General features: G+C 35.7%; 1 protein-coding gene across 2 annotated transcripts in view; it reads left to right on the top strand.

The window, feature by feature from the left end:
• The window catches only part of LRP12 (LDL receptor related protein 12), a 51,920-nt gene that overhangs the window by 23,485 nt on the left and 13,268 nt on the right, over nucleotides 1-15,167 (top strand). For both annotated transcript variants that reach the window (XM_087747685.1, XM_087747691.1), the window contains 2 exons: nucleotides 6,753-6,809; nucleotides 13,963-14,098. In XM_087747685.1, the coding sequence (XP_087603811.1) occupies nucleotides 6,753-6,809; nucleotides 13,963-14,098 (193 nt within the window). The remainder of the gene's footprint in view (nucleotides 1-6,752; nucleotides 6,810-13,962; nucleotides 14,099-15,167) is intronic.

The raw sequence follows: 15,167 nt of genomic DNA on the forward strand, positions 1-15,167 counted from the left end.
AATGCACTATATAAAAAAGAACAATAAAGACATGAAAATATGAGATGACTGTGGATCTTGAACCTTATCTTGAGTAGTTAATCAAATACATACTGGTGCACAAATGTGTTAATTTGATTTCATGCATATCTCTAATCAAAAGGATGCAGTGATTGCAAACTAAGCCATCAGAAGGCAGGAAATAATAAAATGGTGTCACCTGTAAAGGCTGTGACTGGTTTCTGTAGGAGTCTGGGAATGACACTGCTGCGTCGCTTTGTTACTGAATATAGAGACGTAAGAAATGTTGCCTGGCTTCAGTGGACTGTGTACTCTGAGCTCTGCCGCACCTTAATTTGAAGCATTCTCTGTAGCAGTAATACTGAACTGTTCTGGGAGGGTAAGTTTCAAATGCTTAGACGGATTTTTTTTTTTTTTTTCTTCTTTCTATTTGCTCCACTTTCAGTTCCTTGTCTCTTGTAATGTTTAAGTTGCATGTGTAGATCTGTTCCTGTCTTCTGAGGAAGGCAAAGTCTGAATTTCTGTAATACAGTTTAGCAATGGTAGGCGAATATGTTTTGCACAGAGAAGAGAAAGTACAGGAGAAACCATATTCTCAGAGACTTTTCTAGGTTATAAAGGATGAAAAAAACAAGTCTAGTCCCTTTCCTACCCTCATGTTCATTTGAGATTATAGAAAGTGGTTTGTTTTTTTCTCAGTTGGATAATCTCAATTTACTGTGTACTACTCTTTCTGCAGTACAGGAGAGTTTGGCAGCAGTATGGCCATATACCTATGGATATGTAGCTCTTTGCTGTTGTTACAGCATTAAATCCCTGCAGCTAATGAATTTAATTCTAAATGCACAGTAGTTTAACAAATACAGGTGCAAAGACTTGGGTGGGTGGGATGGCCACTGGCTGGGACTGTCACAAAATGTGCTAGCAAAAGGAGTCATTTCCAAGAATCATGCTGGAATATTACAGAGGCATCATGGATGTTTCCAGCTCCCATATCTCTAGATCAAGAACGATATTGCTGTTTTTGGACTAGGGCATCATAAGACCATTGCTAAGTGGCTTTTCAGTGGGGTAGTATGTAAGGCAGCACCAATTTGCTCATGGAAGTGTATAGTAAGTTCCTATTTTGGTGGCATCATCCACACTTGGTCAGTTAGAAGCAAAATTTGGTGAAGATTAATGCAAGGTAACTTCAGCTGACGAGGCAATATAAACAAGTTAAGCTTAGTCTGTGAGGTGCAGAGTGGACAGGAATTTGGGAGTAGGATGAAGAAAGTCTGGTCGTGAAGTACATTGTCTAGAGTAAAGCAAGGTGAGCACATACCATGATAAAGGGTGTTTGGAAAAGCATGATATGCAGGAAGTGTTCTTGATTTCTTGTCCCTGATAGTTGTGGTTCAAGAGAAATATCTTGTCCAGTCTGCTTATGTAGCATTCATTAGGCACCACAGGACCTTTTAACTCAAAGTAATTTAGAAAAAGCTGTCTCTCTGTAGCCATTCAGTTACAGCAATTTCTCAATTTATACGGTTATATTTATAGGGGGGTTGTAATTTGGCTGTTAAAGCTAATGGCAGAGGCTTAATCTTGATACAGAAGAATTTAGCTTCAGTGGAGATACATGTGCACGATTTTTTTTGTGGACAGTAACTACTTGGTCTAACAGCAGAAATAAAGGTAACTTAAATGTGATGCTTGCCACTGTGGATTTTTTTTCTTTTCATTTTTCATTTCAACACTCAATTTCTCTGTAAAACACAATCTGGATTTAACTGAGTCCCAAGATACATGATGGTCTTCCAAACTAAAGTTATAAAATCTGATTTTACAGTCATGGTGGACAAAGTTGCATGGACCAAATTTTTTGGGTGCACTTTTACAAACTCACAGTGAAGCGATGAATATTGTATTAGTAGTTTTAGTCAAATTGAAATTAAAATGGGGTTTTCATTTAAGAGTCATTATTTGATCTCTCAAATATATCAGTATTTAGATAAACTTCTTGTTCTTTGTCTGAAACCTCCAAGTTCATATATCTGGAATGCAGAAGGTGGTCTTGTTTAATCTGAATGTTTTGACTAAGAGGAGCACTTAATGGACGGGGAGGTGGGATCTGTTTGGCTATCCTTTTTGAAAACTGCATGAGTATGAGTAAAACTTAAAGGAGAAGCTCATTTCAGGACTGTAGGCTTAGTTTTATGCTCTGAAGTTATATGCAGATAATCCTTTGAGTCTGATATTCTTCCCATTTTGCGAGTGAGCTGTGCTGTGTAGGCTATGGGGAAGGAGGGATGTAGGGGGGTAGCATCCTAAAATGGAGGCTGCTGCATTGTGGTTAGCCTTTGTGTTAGTCTGGCCATCACTGGTACTGTCTGGGTTTCAAATATATAGAACTTGGCAGCTATTTTTTCCAACCATGTCATGTTTTTCAAGTGTGAAAGCATTGTTTTTTCCACACTTTCCCCTTACAGTTTTCCTCTGCAGTTTGGTTGGAATGTTTGCTGCTGCAATGTTTTCCTTGTTGCCAGCCCCACTCCCCTGGCCTGTGTTTGTTTTCCCATCTGAGATGAAATTCAGAAGATGTTAGTGAGTCAAACACCTTCCGAGGCTATGTTTTTTTTATCTTCCATGTAGTTTTGTTCTCCTCTCCAGACTCTGTATAGCAGCGTAGGGCTCATGGCTCGTTGACCAGGATGTTTGGAAGTGACGTTGTGAGGGCATTGGGTTTTTCAGGGTGGTGGTGGTGGTGTGTTTAACATAGTTTTCATATAGACTGATAGGGGAGAAATGCCCCAACTGCTAGAAAACCTGAAGGCAAACCTAGTGTCATCTTGCCTGCTTCTGTGGTCAGTCAGCTGTGAGACACAAATCAAAAGGAATTATTTCAAGTGTTTGTGGAACTACTTGTTGTCTGTTTCTGCCTGCTCCTAAGACAGCACAGCATCTCAGCTCAGAAGATTTGAGTGCGATAGAAAAAAACTTACAAAGGTCAAAGGGACTGGCTTTGTGCTGTGAACATAAAATTTTATGGATGAGTCCGTTAGAATCAGTGACCAACTTTGACAATAACCACGCTGTGAACATTTAAGACATTTTTAAAGTTATTCAAGACAGAAAGGCACCTCAGAAATTGGAGATTGTTCCATACTGAACACACACTCTTTAAAGAGTCTAACTCATTTAATAACCAATTGCCTGATTTATTTTTTTTTATTGCAGTCAAGGAATCTTTAGAGATACTACCAGCAGTGGTGGCAACAAATTCATGTGCACTTAAATAGAAAGCCATTAAAAGTACTTTCCATACTTTTGTTTAACCTATAGATTACCGGTAGTTTAATATATCTTTTACCAAAGATTCAATTTTGATTTTTTTTTTTTTTTTAGAAAAAACATAGTAAATGCTTGTTTTTATCTTGAGCCTTGTCCATTTGAATTTTTTAACTTAAATGCAGTTGCTGACTGTATCTTAAGCTGCAGGACTAAAGTTGACATACATTTCTGTTTAATAACACTTAAAATAAGTGGTCCATTTGTCATAAGTATTTATAAATGGATATGAAGGAGATGGGTATAGTCCTGGTTACACAAGTGATTTTTATTTTTTTTAAGAAGTCACCCAAAAAAAGAAAGTGACGGAAGATGTCAGTCCTTGAAAAGCAAACTTGGTTTCTCGCAAGCAGAATGGATTTGTGCAGGAGCTTCTTGGTGTGTGTCTTCCAGCGCTGTGCTGTCACACGTACTTAACCAGCTCTTGTAAATGATGTGGGCAAACTTTGTGTCAAGTTTTGTTAGGTGGTACTTGTGTCAGTTTTAAACTTCAAGTTCAAATGGGAATGAATAGTAAATATTTCTTTAAAACATCAAGAAATATGAAAGCTTACTGGTGACCTAAGAAAATATTTTTTATATACTCTGCTGTATTAAATAGACTAACAGGAATTTCAAAGATAATTATGTTCCCATATCTTAATGGAAATTACTGATCTGTTATTTGATATATTGATATTCTAGTGGGCTCGCTTTATATGGAACCATGTGACATAATTGTTAAGATCATATAAGGATCATTGCCTAAAAATTTCATAAAGGTGTCAGCAGTTAGTAATGCTTAAATGGCATCTGAACACACTCTATTTCAGTGACAGTTTCCAATAAAAAAGGAAGTAATAATCTGAGAGGTTTCTAAGGTTCATCTTTCATGTAATGAAGGATTATTGGGAAGGAAATAACTTAAAAAAAAAAACCAAAACACCTTATTTTGTTGTTTTAGTACTTGGATCTGAGTTAAGGCTTCATCATCACGCATCAGTGCTTCTTCTGACTAATCACTGCAGTTAGTTTGACAATAAATGTGACATCACTTTATGTCAAGAGATGAATTGTTAGATCATATAGCATATTTAAATGGAAAATATTAAAGTGTTCCATTTTGGATATTGACTTAAGTTTTCTTCTTAATTTAAACCATTAATTCTAAGTCAATGTGTATAGGATTTGGATATGAGTTCCCATTTTAGTATGCTTCTCGTTATTGCTGATTTATAGGTTTTGTCAGTTTTTTTATATATACATTGCTTTTCTTTCCATCACTTCAGTATTTTCATGTTTTGTTACTGCATTTTTATCAGAAGTGATATCATTAAAATTCCGGGTTTTTCGCTTTCCTGGTCTTTATGTATAGGCAGCTTGTCCGTAATTCAGATTCTGGGGCTATCAGTGGAGCGCCTGGATATTGACTGTCTTCAGTGTAATTACTTCAGGGATTTTCATATTTCTAAATGTTTGTGAATCCCTTCTTTTTTGTCATGCTGTTCATTTTCAGTGCTCTGTAACAACTAGAGATACAGTTGTATGTGCTAATATCCCCTTTTTGAAAATACAAAACCAGTGAATAATCCCTACTGTAATTTAAAAGATGAAATACAAGTTAGCAATTTTGAGCTTAAAACAAGAGGTCTTGAAATGTGTTAATGTTTTCCCTATGTTAATGGAAATAATAGAAAACAAGACAATCAGAAATGTGCTTCTGTGGAATCAGTTACAGGTAAAATCACTTTACAGCGAAGATGGTGTTTATTTTGTAAATTTGGAGCTAAGTGTTACTGAAGACATGAAATCAGAGCGGCAAACATTCCTTAGCATGTCAGTTTATATGCAAAATGGAGGAGTTACTTGGAGAATAGCTTTTTAAAATATATAGGTATTTTAGTTTTGAAAACAGTTTAATTGGAAAATAGTTGCTCACTTAATACAGTATTTGAAATAGTTTTAAAACACGTCTTTTGAACATTGAGGGGAATTGTTACAGTGTGGATTTTTTTTTTTTAAATTGAGAGAAAGCAACTTGGTATGTAAATATTTGCAGCGAAACTAGTACATTTAAAAGGGGGGGGAATGCATCACTTTTAAGAGCACAATAATTTAGTTTAAAAAAAAAAAGAAAAATTAGACTTTGTATTTTTCTACAAATTCTGATCATCAGGTTTCTAACTGTATTGTGTCTTTAGGAAGTAAAAAATTATGTCTTTGTGCATTTGATGTCAACCCTGGGAGCAATTTCTGAAAGATTTTATTTGTAACCACTGCAGTGGAGGAGCATTGAGATGCTTGCTTAGGTGTATATGGTCTAGGTTAACTCTAACAGTTTTTAAGCTTGATATCAAAGGAATTTGAGTTTTCTTCATGTGTTTCAGGTTCTTGTTACCCAAACATATGATACTTACCTTGCAGTGCTGGTAGAACCACTGATTTCACACACATGAAAATCTGTGTGACATGGCAAATCTTCAATATTACAAAACTTTGAGGGATTAAGTGTTGTGGGTTTAAAATTTGCTTAGTGATGTATTTTAAATTTTAGATTCACTGCCTGTGTTCAAAGCAGCTTATTTATGAAAGTAGCTCTGTCCTCCCAAAATACCTGAAAGATTTTATTAAAAATTTGTTGTAAAGGTTAAAAGAAAAGACGTTGAATAAAGGAGAGGAGAATGAGAGCTGTTCAGTGGGGGAAATGTGCACAAATACAACTTGATCTGTCACATCGTGTAACAGGGCTACCACCCATCAGAAAACGTATTCTCTTTAGCAGACTTCTTTTACTTTGGAGGAGTACAAAGTAGTATGAGATTTGAAGGAATAACTTTTTTGTCTCTAACTCTTGATGACCACATGGGTGTCGTTGTTTGTCTTTGCAAGTATACTTAGTTTTACTGAACATTATTAGGGAGTTACTCTTGAAGTAGCTAGTTCCTGGCTATGTCTGAAACACCTTTCTGGCTAAAGGGTATAGGCTGCAATTCATTATGAAATAGATGGATGTCTTCCCCTGTATGTCTTTATTTGCATAGCATTTACTTACAAATCTTGATCCAGGAGGAGATGGGGAAGATGCATTGAAATAAACCTTTGAAAAGAAAATAACATTTGATGCAAAATCATGCAAGCTCTACTATCTAAAATGCCTGAAGTTTCTCAAAACTCTTTACTACTATCAGTCTCTCGTTCCTTAACTTTCTAGTATGTGTAATTGTTACTAGTACACTAATGATGCTTGTTTTTTATTTTCATTGTATAGTAACTTTTTCTCTAGTTTTTCTCTAAGTTTTATCATTAAATGAATGTAGAACCTTTAATTTTAATATTAATTAAAATAGCTTCAGTTTTGTTCCTTCTGTTCTGTAAAAGGGTATCTGAAGAATTTTTACAAATTTTATCTTGGAAATTAGCTTATTCATTATGTTTAATTTTAGGAAATGGTGCTCTTGCAGAACATTCTGAAAATGTGCATATTTCAGGAGTGTCAACGGGTAAGTCATTTTTTGTAATGTTTAAATTTCATGCATGACTTAAATAGTAAATATTGAAAGCCACCTGGTATCTTATGAAGAGATATTTGGCTATAAAAATTATTACTGCCTTTTGCAGCATGTAATAAGGAATGAAGCAACTGGAACATGGAAAAATTCTCATAAGATAAAATTGATATCTGCATGCTCATGAACAGATTATGCCTTTCTAAGTGGACTGCTTAATTATTTTTCCATACAAACATTGAACTAAGAGAAAAGTTGGTTTAAGTTGAATTGATATTTTCTTTCCACAGTGAAGTTTTTGTGAAATGAAATTTATTGAAATGTAATTTTGGACACTGCTACTATCAAATAATATTAATCCAGGAGTTATGCGTTTCACCTGATTAGATTGAAGCAGTAACTGAAACTACTGTACACTTGACTGCACAGTTTCCTTAATACAAGAAAAAGAGAATTTTAAAACTCATGAAACTGAGAAACTGATGAGATGCTGGGAGAATATGGGGTATAAAAGCAGCACATGTTGCTCGAAGGTTCCTACGTTCTCTTCCAGTAAATTGGTCTTAAGCCTCTTCTGGGCAGCATCCACGTTTGGGACTATTCTGTGTTAGTGATGTGACTATTAGTGATGTCCATTAAGGCATTAGGCAATACCAGTCTTTGTTCTTCAGATGTTAAGCAGTGTCAGCTAAGCTGCTGGTCATGTTTTATGATGCAGATACTCAGAATATGTGCAAATGGGGAGACAAACACTCTTCAGTGGGTAGAAGAATACAAGCCTCTCTCTTTCCATAGGGAAGCTGCCACTCATCCCTGGAAATCAAACTGATTTTCACACCCTTCTTCTAAAAAAAGAGTCAAAATGCAAACTTGTGGTTTTTGACAACAGCTTGCACATCTCACTGTAGTTATCCTTGCAGTATCATTTCAAATGTTACATTGCCACTTGTGCACATGGTTAAGTTTTTTGGATAAATGTACAGTCAGTGGATGGTCTCTGTTACACTATACTACTTTCTTTTTCCCTTCCATTGTTTGCCATGCAAAGACTGTCAAAAGTCTAATTATAGAAGATCTTTGCTATCCGTTCTTGTGCTGCATCATGAAGAATGTTGTTGCTTTTCAACAGCAGTAATGCACCAAGTATCATATATAGTACATTTATGGCACATACTAAATAATAAATAACAGCACAGGTAACTTGCCACTGTTGGAACAATTGTTGCTGGAATTGGATTGTTCGAGATACACAGACAGGCTAAAATCTAGCTATGCAGCTTTCAGGATATCTTTTAACAACCCTTCACCCCTTTGTTTACTGCAACAGTCATGTCACAGGTCGCAATACAGGCAGAAAAGCATCTGCTGGGCAAGAGGTGAATGGAATTTTTGACTCTGCTTACAGTACTTTGGCCAGCATGCTTACATAGGCAGTGCCAAGAAGAGGAGAACACAATGTACTTTCTACACAAGATAACAGCAGCTGGTAGACAGACCTTTAACTACTGAGAAGAAAGATCCAGTGAGGACTTATATTTAAAAATAAATTAAAAAAATATATATAAAAAAGTAGTTCTGGCGGTCCTTTGTTCTAAAATAGCTTTCCAGCTGGGGAAAAATAAATAGCATACTCTTAAAGTTTCTATCTTAATATTAAGTGAAAATTCTTCACTGGAGAATTTTGAGATAATGGGGATGGGGGTGGTCTGTTAATGAAAACCCGAAGAAAGTGTGTAGGCAGACCCAGTGGCATTTTCCTTAGAGTTCTTTGTATGTACATCTTAAATGTTAGGTGTATGGCCCAAGGATAAAAGATGGGGATGGATTTAGATAATTTTTTTAGTTCCTTTGAAACAGTCTGGGTCTCCCAAACATGTTTTTGAACTTGCAGATTATATATTTCATCAAGCATACCTGGACAGCTTTATATTTATCAGAACAATTTTAAACAGTTTCTGTAAAATAGAACCAAAGACATCTGGCCTTTAATCTTTCTAAATCCAACTTTAACTTGGTGTTGAAACCAAGCAAGTGATTTTCTTGAACAGTTGCTACTGAGAAGGGTTTTAAAATGAAATGATTGTCTTGATGGTAGATTTCCTGTCATGCTGCCGCTGTAAGGCTACATGACCTACCTTACTAAATTATGTTTTAATAGCACAGACCTCTGTAGTCTTTGGTATTTATGCTTCTGCTGTATATTATATCTGCCAAGTTGCAGGTACACCTCTAATATATGAGCACGCTTTTTCTACCAACAGCAATAATGGAATGTTGTCTCTTGCCTATAAGCTATTACTAGAGAACAAGTGTTTATGCCTTTAAAATCTGAAAAATTGAGAAATATTTTCAGGTCCGTCTTTCAGGTATGTAGCACCATAATTGTCACAACTGCAAAACTGATTCCCCCTCACCCTTCCGTTTTAAAGAACTTCTACCCTGGTGAAAACACTTGTTCACAACAATTAAAAAAAAAAAAAATTATCGTGATTCCTTTTTTCCGAGTGTGTCTCTGTATTGCAGAGCAAAGGGCATTTGAAATTAAAGCTTTACAGCTTGACCTGGAGGCAAAGATTCCTATGTCTTCTTCCCCCGTAGTTCTCCAAATAAGACTTTCAGTGGCTCCTGAGAGTTACAAATGCAATAATTATCCTCCCTATTCATGGTTTAGACTTTATCACAACATTATTCTCTTTTTACTCTAAGCTCTTTTAAACACCTTCAGATCATTTATCCAGCTGCATTCATGTCCTTACCATGTCCAATATAATGCATACCTTATCATCTTGTGGTTCACATTGAAAGCTAATTCTTTTATCTTTTCAACTAATCTCCTGGCATTACTGTGAAGATAAATCCCTAATCTCCCTCTCCCTGCTTTTCTGAAGTGACTTTTTTCCTTGACATGTTGTTCACTGTTGCTACAGGTACTTTACTTCTCTAGATCTTGCGACAGAATTTTTGTATAGATTTCTCAATTATTTTCTTGTTATAACTTGCAAGTTGAATTTTGTACTGTAAAGTTTTCTTTGACTCTCTTCTGTTTACCAGTCAATGTCCCATAGGTAGTTTACGGTCATATTCTGTAATGTGGGGTGGTGAACAAATTTCAGGAAGAATGGAATAAGGAAACTGTTGTACATGTTTTTAAAAAGTCTACAAGAAAATCCATATACACCAGGAAACCATGTGTACAGCTCTCACGAGTTTTTTTTTACCATTATTTTGCACATTAGCCTGTGAAACATCTTCAGTCCTAATTACAGTATTGCAATCTACTGAACAGACTTATGGCAAAGTAACAAACCTAATTGCAAACAGATTGTTAATAACACAAAGGCTCACAAAGGAAAGAGTTTAAAACAGGTAGGAGATGGATAAGTAGAGTTGTACCAAAGAATAGAGGGGAATTGAGAGGAATGTAGGCAGAGACAACATCCATGTAGAAATGGTTACACAGGAGGGAGTTGTTCCCACCCAAAAATCTTACAACCACCAGCACGAGATTTGAAAACTTCTTGGGCATCCATCACTATGTATCTTTGCTTCTCTATGATGCAGCCTTCTCAATTTGTTCTGTGCTTCTACCTCAGTTACAAACTCGTCTCCTTTTTTTTTTCTGACTCCTCTAATTTTCATTGTGCTGTTTTCTTATGTATTTTTAATATTTTTAATAAATTATGCCAAACCTAGTCAGTTTTCCTGTAATTTTAAGTTCCTATAGACATAACTGACCTGTATGACAAATGCCTGCAGGGCCACTAGCAATTGATATTAGAAGTGCAAATTCTCCACAACTTAGTGAAAAGATGTTTGCCTCTGCTCATACATGTCTTTTATGTGCTTGTCAGTTGAACTGTTTTTTTTGATTCCCATGCCCTTCTTGATGTTGCTCACATTCTCCATGTTTACAAACACATGCATAAAATCTATGTTACATTATATTCTCAAAAGCTGTCGAAGAAACATCCTACTTAAGCAGAGGGTGAGGAATTGATTTTAAAAGGCTTGCTATTATCTTTATCAAGTAGATTCCCTTTAAAACTCTTCTATTTCAAAAGGTTATCCTTGATTTTAAAAATCTGAGAAATTATTCTCACTCAAAATGACAGCACTTCTGAACTGCAGCTTCTACATAGTTGATCTTGACCTTTATACACTTTTTAAGCAAATGGGAGATTTCTCGTCTCCTGAGTTATAAAGAAGAGACTTCAGTGCATGAATGTATACCAAATATGCAAGTACATTTAACTTATCAAGCTAACCTTCAGTTAAGGAAGCTGTAATTCCCTTTCCAAGTCCATTCCCTTTTATTTTTTCAACCCCCACTTTGTCATATGCACACTTTCTTCAGTTCCATTTTTCTCTCTTCTACAGCAGAAGTACAGTATTGTTCACTCCACCCTGTATTTCAGTGCCTCTGATCATTCATGCTTCCTCGTGCTCTCCTTAGTCTGCTTCTCTCTTCCCATATCGGATGGTGCTGGAAATGGTCATATTTTGCCCTTAGCTTTTTTGCCCTCAGCTCTTTAGTGTTAGCTTTAGTGGAAATAGAGGAAAAGCCATCTTAAGTAAAAGAATATAGAAAATACAGGGGTGTGGCTGCTATTGCAAACAAAGGCTAAAAAACCTGAATTTGAGTAAAACTGGAAGTTTTCATGGTGCTCTGAAAATACTACCTTGGTTATACAGGCTTTCCGTGTGGAATTTCTTCCATTCAAACTCGTGTAACAAGTAAAAGTTACTGCTTGTACTACTGCAGGGATTGGATTGAGTAGATTATCAGGGTGCGCTGTGCCAGCAGAGGAAATTGCAGAGCTCATTGCATAGTAATTTACAGTTGCTAGCAGTGTTTGGAGGTTCCTATTCAACAGACATATGCTGCACATATATTTATAGCATGCTTAAGTTTTTGGAGGTGAACTTTTTAAAACTGAATGAACATATGTTGAATGGGTTATTTTTATCTTCTAGTGTAAGGTTTTTCTTTGTCAGGCAAATTTAAAAGCTTCCTTAGAGGTTCTCAGTGGCAAAATCTTGTATGTCACTTTGTAAATATCAAAAGCCACGTGAATGTTGTAATAGTGTAAATTTCACCTGAAGGCAACTTATTTTAAGCTGAGTGCTATTTCATTAGTAACGAAGTAGTGCGTGGAATTGCTTGCCAACATCTTCAAGCTTGGTACAGAATGTTTTACACATTCTTCTACTTTTGCATGTGTTTTTTTGTTTCAAACCTGTTAAAACTGCTATTTTACTTCAACATTTAATTGTGAATAACAGGTTTTTCTTTCCAGTCCTATTTCTTGTCTGAACAAGATGTAAAGTATATCCAGATCATTCACACAGGAGCAGTGTTCCAAAATATCATGGTGTTAGAGCACCACCTATAGGGTTTGATCAAAATTAAACCAAGAAAATTTCCAGGGAATAGTTGATTGAATATTCAAATAAAATAACATCTTTCTGTATTTTGAGACGTTTTTGTCCCTAGATATTAGGACAGGTCCTGTGTTCTATAGCCAAAGTATGTTAACTGTGCAGCATGAATGAAGCTCTAATAAGAAACATGTGGAAAACTATTTAAACCGATGTTTTCTTACAGCTGTATGTGAAAACAGTAAATTGACTGAGTTTTATTTTTGTTTCTAGAGTTCTATATTTAAGCTAATACAGGGAATGCAGGCATATGCCAGCATTTTTCTCTTTTAATCCTTTTAAACCTATTTTTAGAAATGTATTTGTATGCAGTATAGAAATATTTTTAAGTAATAATAATAATTTAAGAATATAAATTTTTATTGTATTAGAGCTAGTCAATAATTCCAGGTCCCCATAGTCTTGAAAAATGATCTTAAAAGCTTGATTGTGGATGAAAATAGAAAAAAAATAGTAACCTGTTTACAAATTACATTATTACAATTGTTGCACTATTACAAATGCAGTTCGTTCTTCATCGTGTTTGTTCACTGCATCAGTTCTGATTTGCTATTTTAACCAAGTAGATATTCAAAATTTTAAAAATTCTAAAAGCTTTTGATATCAGACAAAAATGAAAATCCCTCCTCATTTGTAATAGTCCTTGTGTTTAAATTACTGTGCGTAACTGATTGTGCCACCAGTAAACTTCAGGAGCCCACAAGTTTTGGACTAGCAATGAGGAAACTGTAAAATAGAAGCACTGAGGGCAGTTATTTTTAATGTGTTTTCTGACCCTTCCTCATAATTTCAGGCTGTGTAGCGAGAGTATTCTGGCCTTCCTATTTATGTGAAGGTTGTGAATATGCTATATGACAGGTGTTGGATATAAGGCTGCTAAGGGGGAAAAAAACCCAGCAAAACAAAACCACAAAACTAATAAGTACATTACTTGAAATAAAATCAGAGCTGAGAACACTGCAGTGAAAGGAACAAGCAACTGAGTTAAGGCCAATACAGAAAGCTACACCTATAATAAAGAAAGAATACAAATGGCTGAGTTACTTCAGTTGCATAGAACTAGTCCTATAAATACAACCTTTCTAGTCCATTATCAGAAATGTAGTTACGCAAGTCCCTCTTAAGAATAATCTCTTGTAAACCTAACTTTTAATATCTATAAATGAAGTGTGCTGCAGTAAGTGCTCGTTGCCTTCCAAGCACTGGAATCGTGTATAAAGATCATTTCCATGCCAAGGGCTGGAAGGGGGTATTTAAATGATAGCCAGGCACTGGGTCTTCCTAAGACAGGAAATTTCAACTACTTGATTATTTTGCTTTAATTTATTTTTCACCTTCTAATGCATTTTTCAGTATAAGGTGTAAATGCGTAGTTAAATTGAACTAAGCCTTTGTGAGGGTTAAAAATAAAATTAGGAAATACAAAATCTTTCGCATTACTAATAAAGTTGTCAAAGTCTGTATAGAGTAATCTTTTTTAATCTGTACTAATTGACAGTATAAACTTCTGCACTGGCAACACTGGAAAACATCTTTTGGCTGATATGTTGCGACCTGTGTCCATTATGAACTCCTTTAGATGTTGTTTTTATTGCTACCTCATCTAAGTGGGATATTTTCCCTGACAAGTGTTGATTAATTTTTGACCTACTGGCTTTTAAAAAAATGGCATTAATCAAGTTGCTTTCAATATATATGTATTTTTTAGCTTGTGGAGATATTCCAGAACAGATTCGATCACCAAGCGGGACAATCACAAGTCCAGGGTGGCCCTCTGAGTATCCTGCCCGAATCAACTGTAGCTGGTACATCCACGCAAACCCAGGGGAGATCATTACTATAAGGTAACAGTGCTCCTGTATTAACTACATGGATTGAAGAAGTACTGACTAAACATTTTTAACTGCCAGTTGTGTATGTACCAATTTCTTCTTCCTTCCTGTAAATGTAGGATTTCTGGTTTATTTGTTTTCTACCTTTCCTTTTATCTGTTACACAGCCATATAGCATTTGTTTTCAACTGGAGAGTTGGCGACTAGGAAAAGTTTCTATGTGCTCATTTATTTGATTTCTTTTTAATGGCTTTGAAATATAAGAATTTTGCATTTAAAAAAGCGTAGGGGAAATTCTGTAATGCTTCATTGCTATGAAGTCTCATGGTGTGCTTAAAAGTGGCAGGGAATAAATAGTAAATCAATAGATATGATTGCAGTTTTGGAAATGCTGAGTTTTGATGCAGGGACCTCCTCGCCCTTTCATGTACCTTATAACTTTTCTAAAGAAGTAATGTGAAAAAGTTGTATCGTGGGTTCAAGTTCTCATGAGTTCATTCCCCATTACTGCCCCGAGGGAAATCTAGGCTTGTTTTAGCATCAAGATACAAATCAGTACTGCTTCGCAGGCTGATCATGAAACTGCATTAGCTGCAGATTTACTTCAGTTTCCAGTACAGACCTGCTGACCTAAGAACCAGCGCTTCATTATGAAGTATTTGCTTTGACATCAGTTACTCTTTTAAAGTACTGCTTTTTAATCTAAACAGTCTTTCTACTAAATATTAAACTGGCATAAATGCAGTGTAAAGGAGGGAGAGCTGCTCATCTACTAGAATGCTTTCTAAACTTTTTCATACAGTTTATTTTTCATAAAACTCTCCCCCCCCCCCCCCCCCCCGCTTTCCTTTCTCTCATTCATTTCCTTTCCTTTCTCACATTGTTTTCTTCCACTTATCTACCTAGCATACATTTCACATTTAATGTCTGGTTTACTGCTGTGTTGTCCGTACTGCCCTGTTTTGCCCAGACTGTCTCCCCTTCACACTTAATTACCATGGCAGCATGTCTTGATTATAGCTGTAGCCATACCATGAAATTCTATGACAAACCCATTGGGTAACCAAGTAGTGCAACTGGG

Source organism: Nipponia nippon, unplaced genomic scaffold (genome assembly GCF_047370975.1).
Source record: "Nipponia nippon isolate SJK-2023a ecotype South Korea unplaced genomic scaffold, ASM4737097v1 scaffold_1, whole genome shotgun sequence".
NCBI classification, from domain to species: Eukaryota; Metazoa; Chordata; class Aves; order Pelecaniformes; family Threskiornithidae; genus Nipponia; species Nipponia nippon.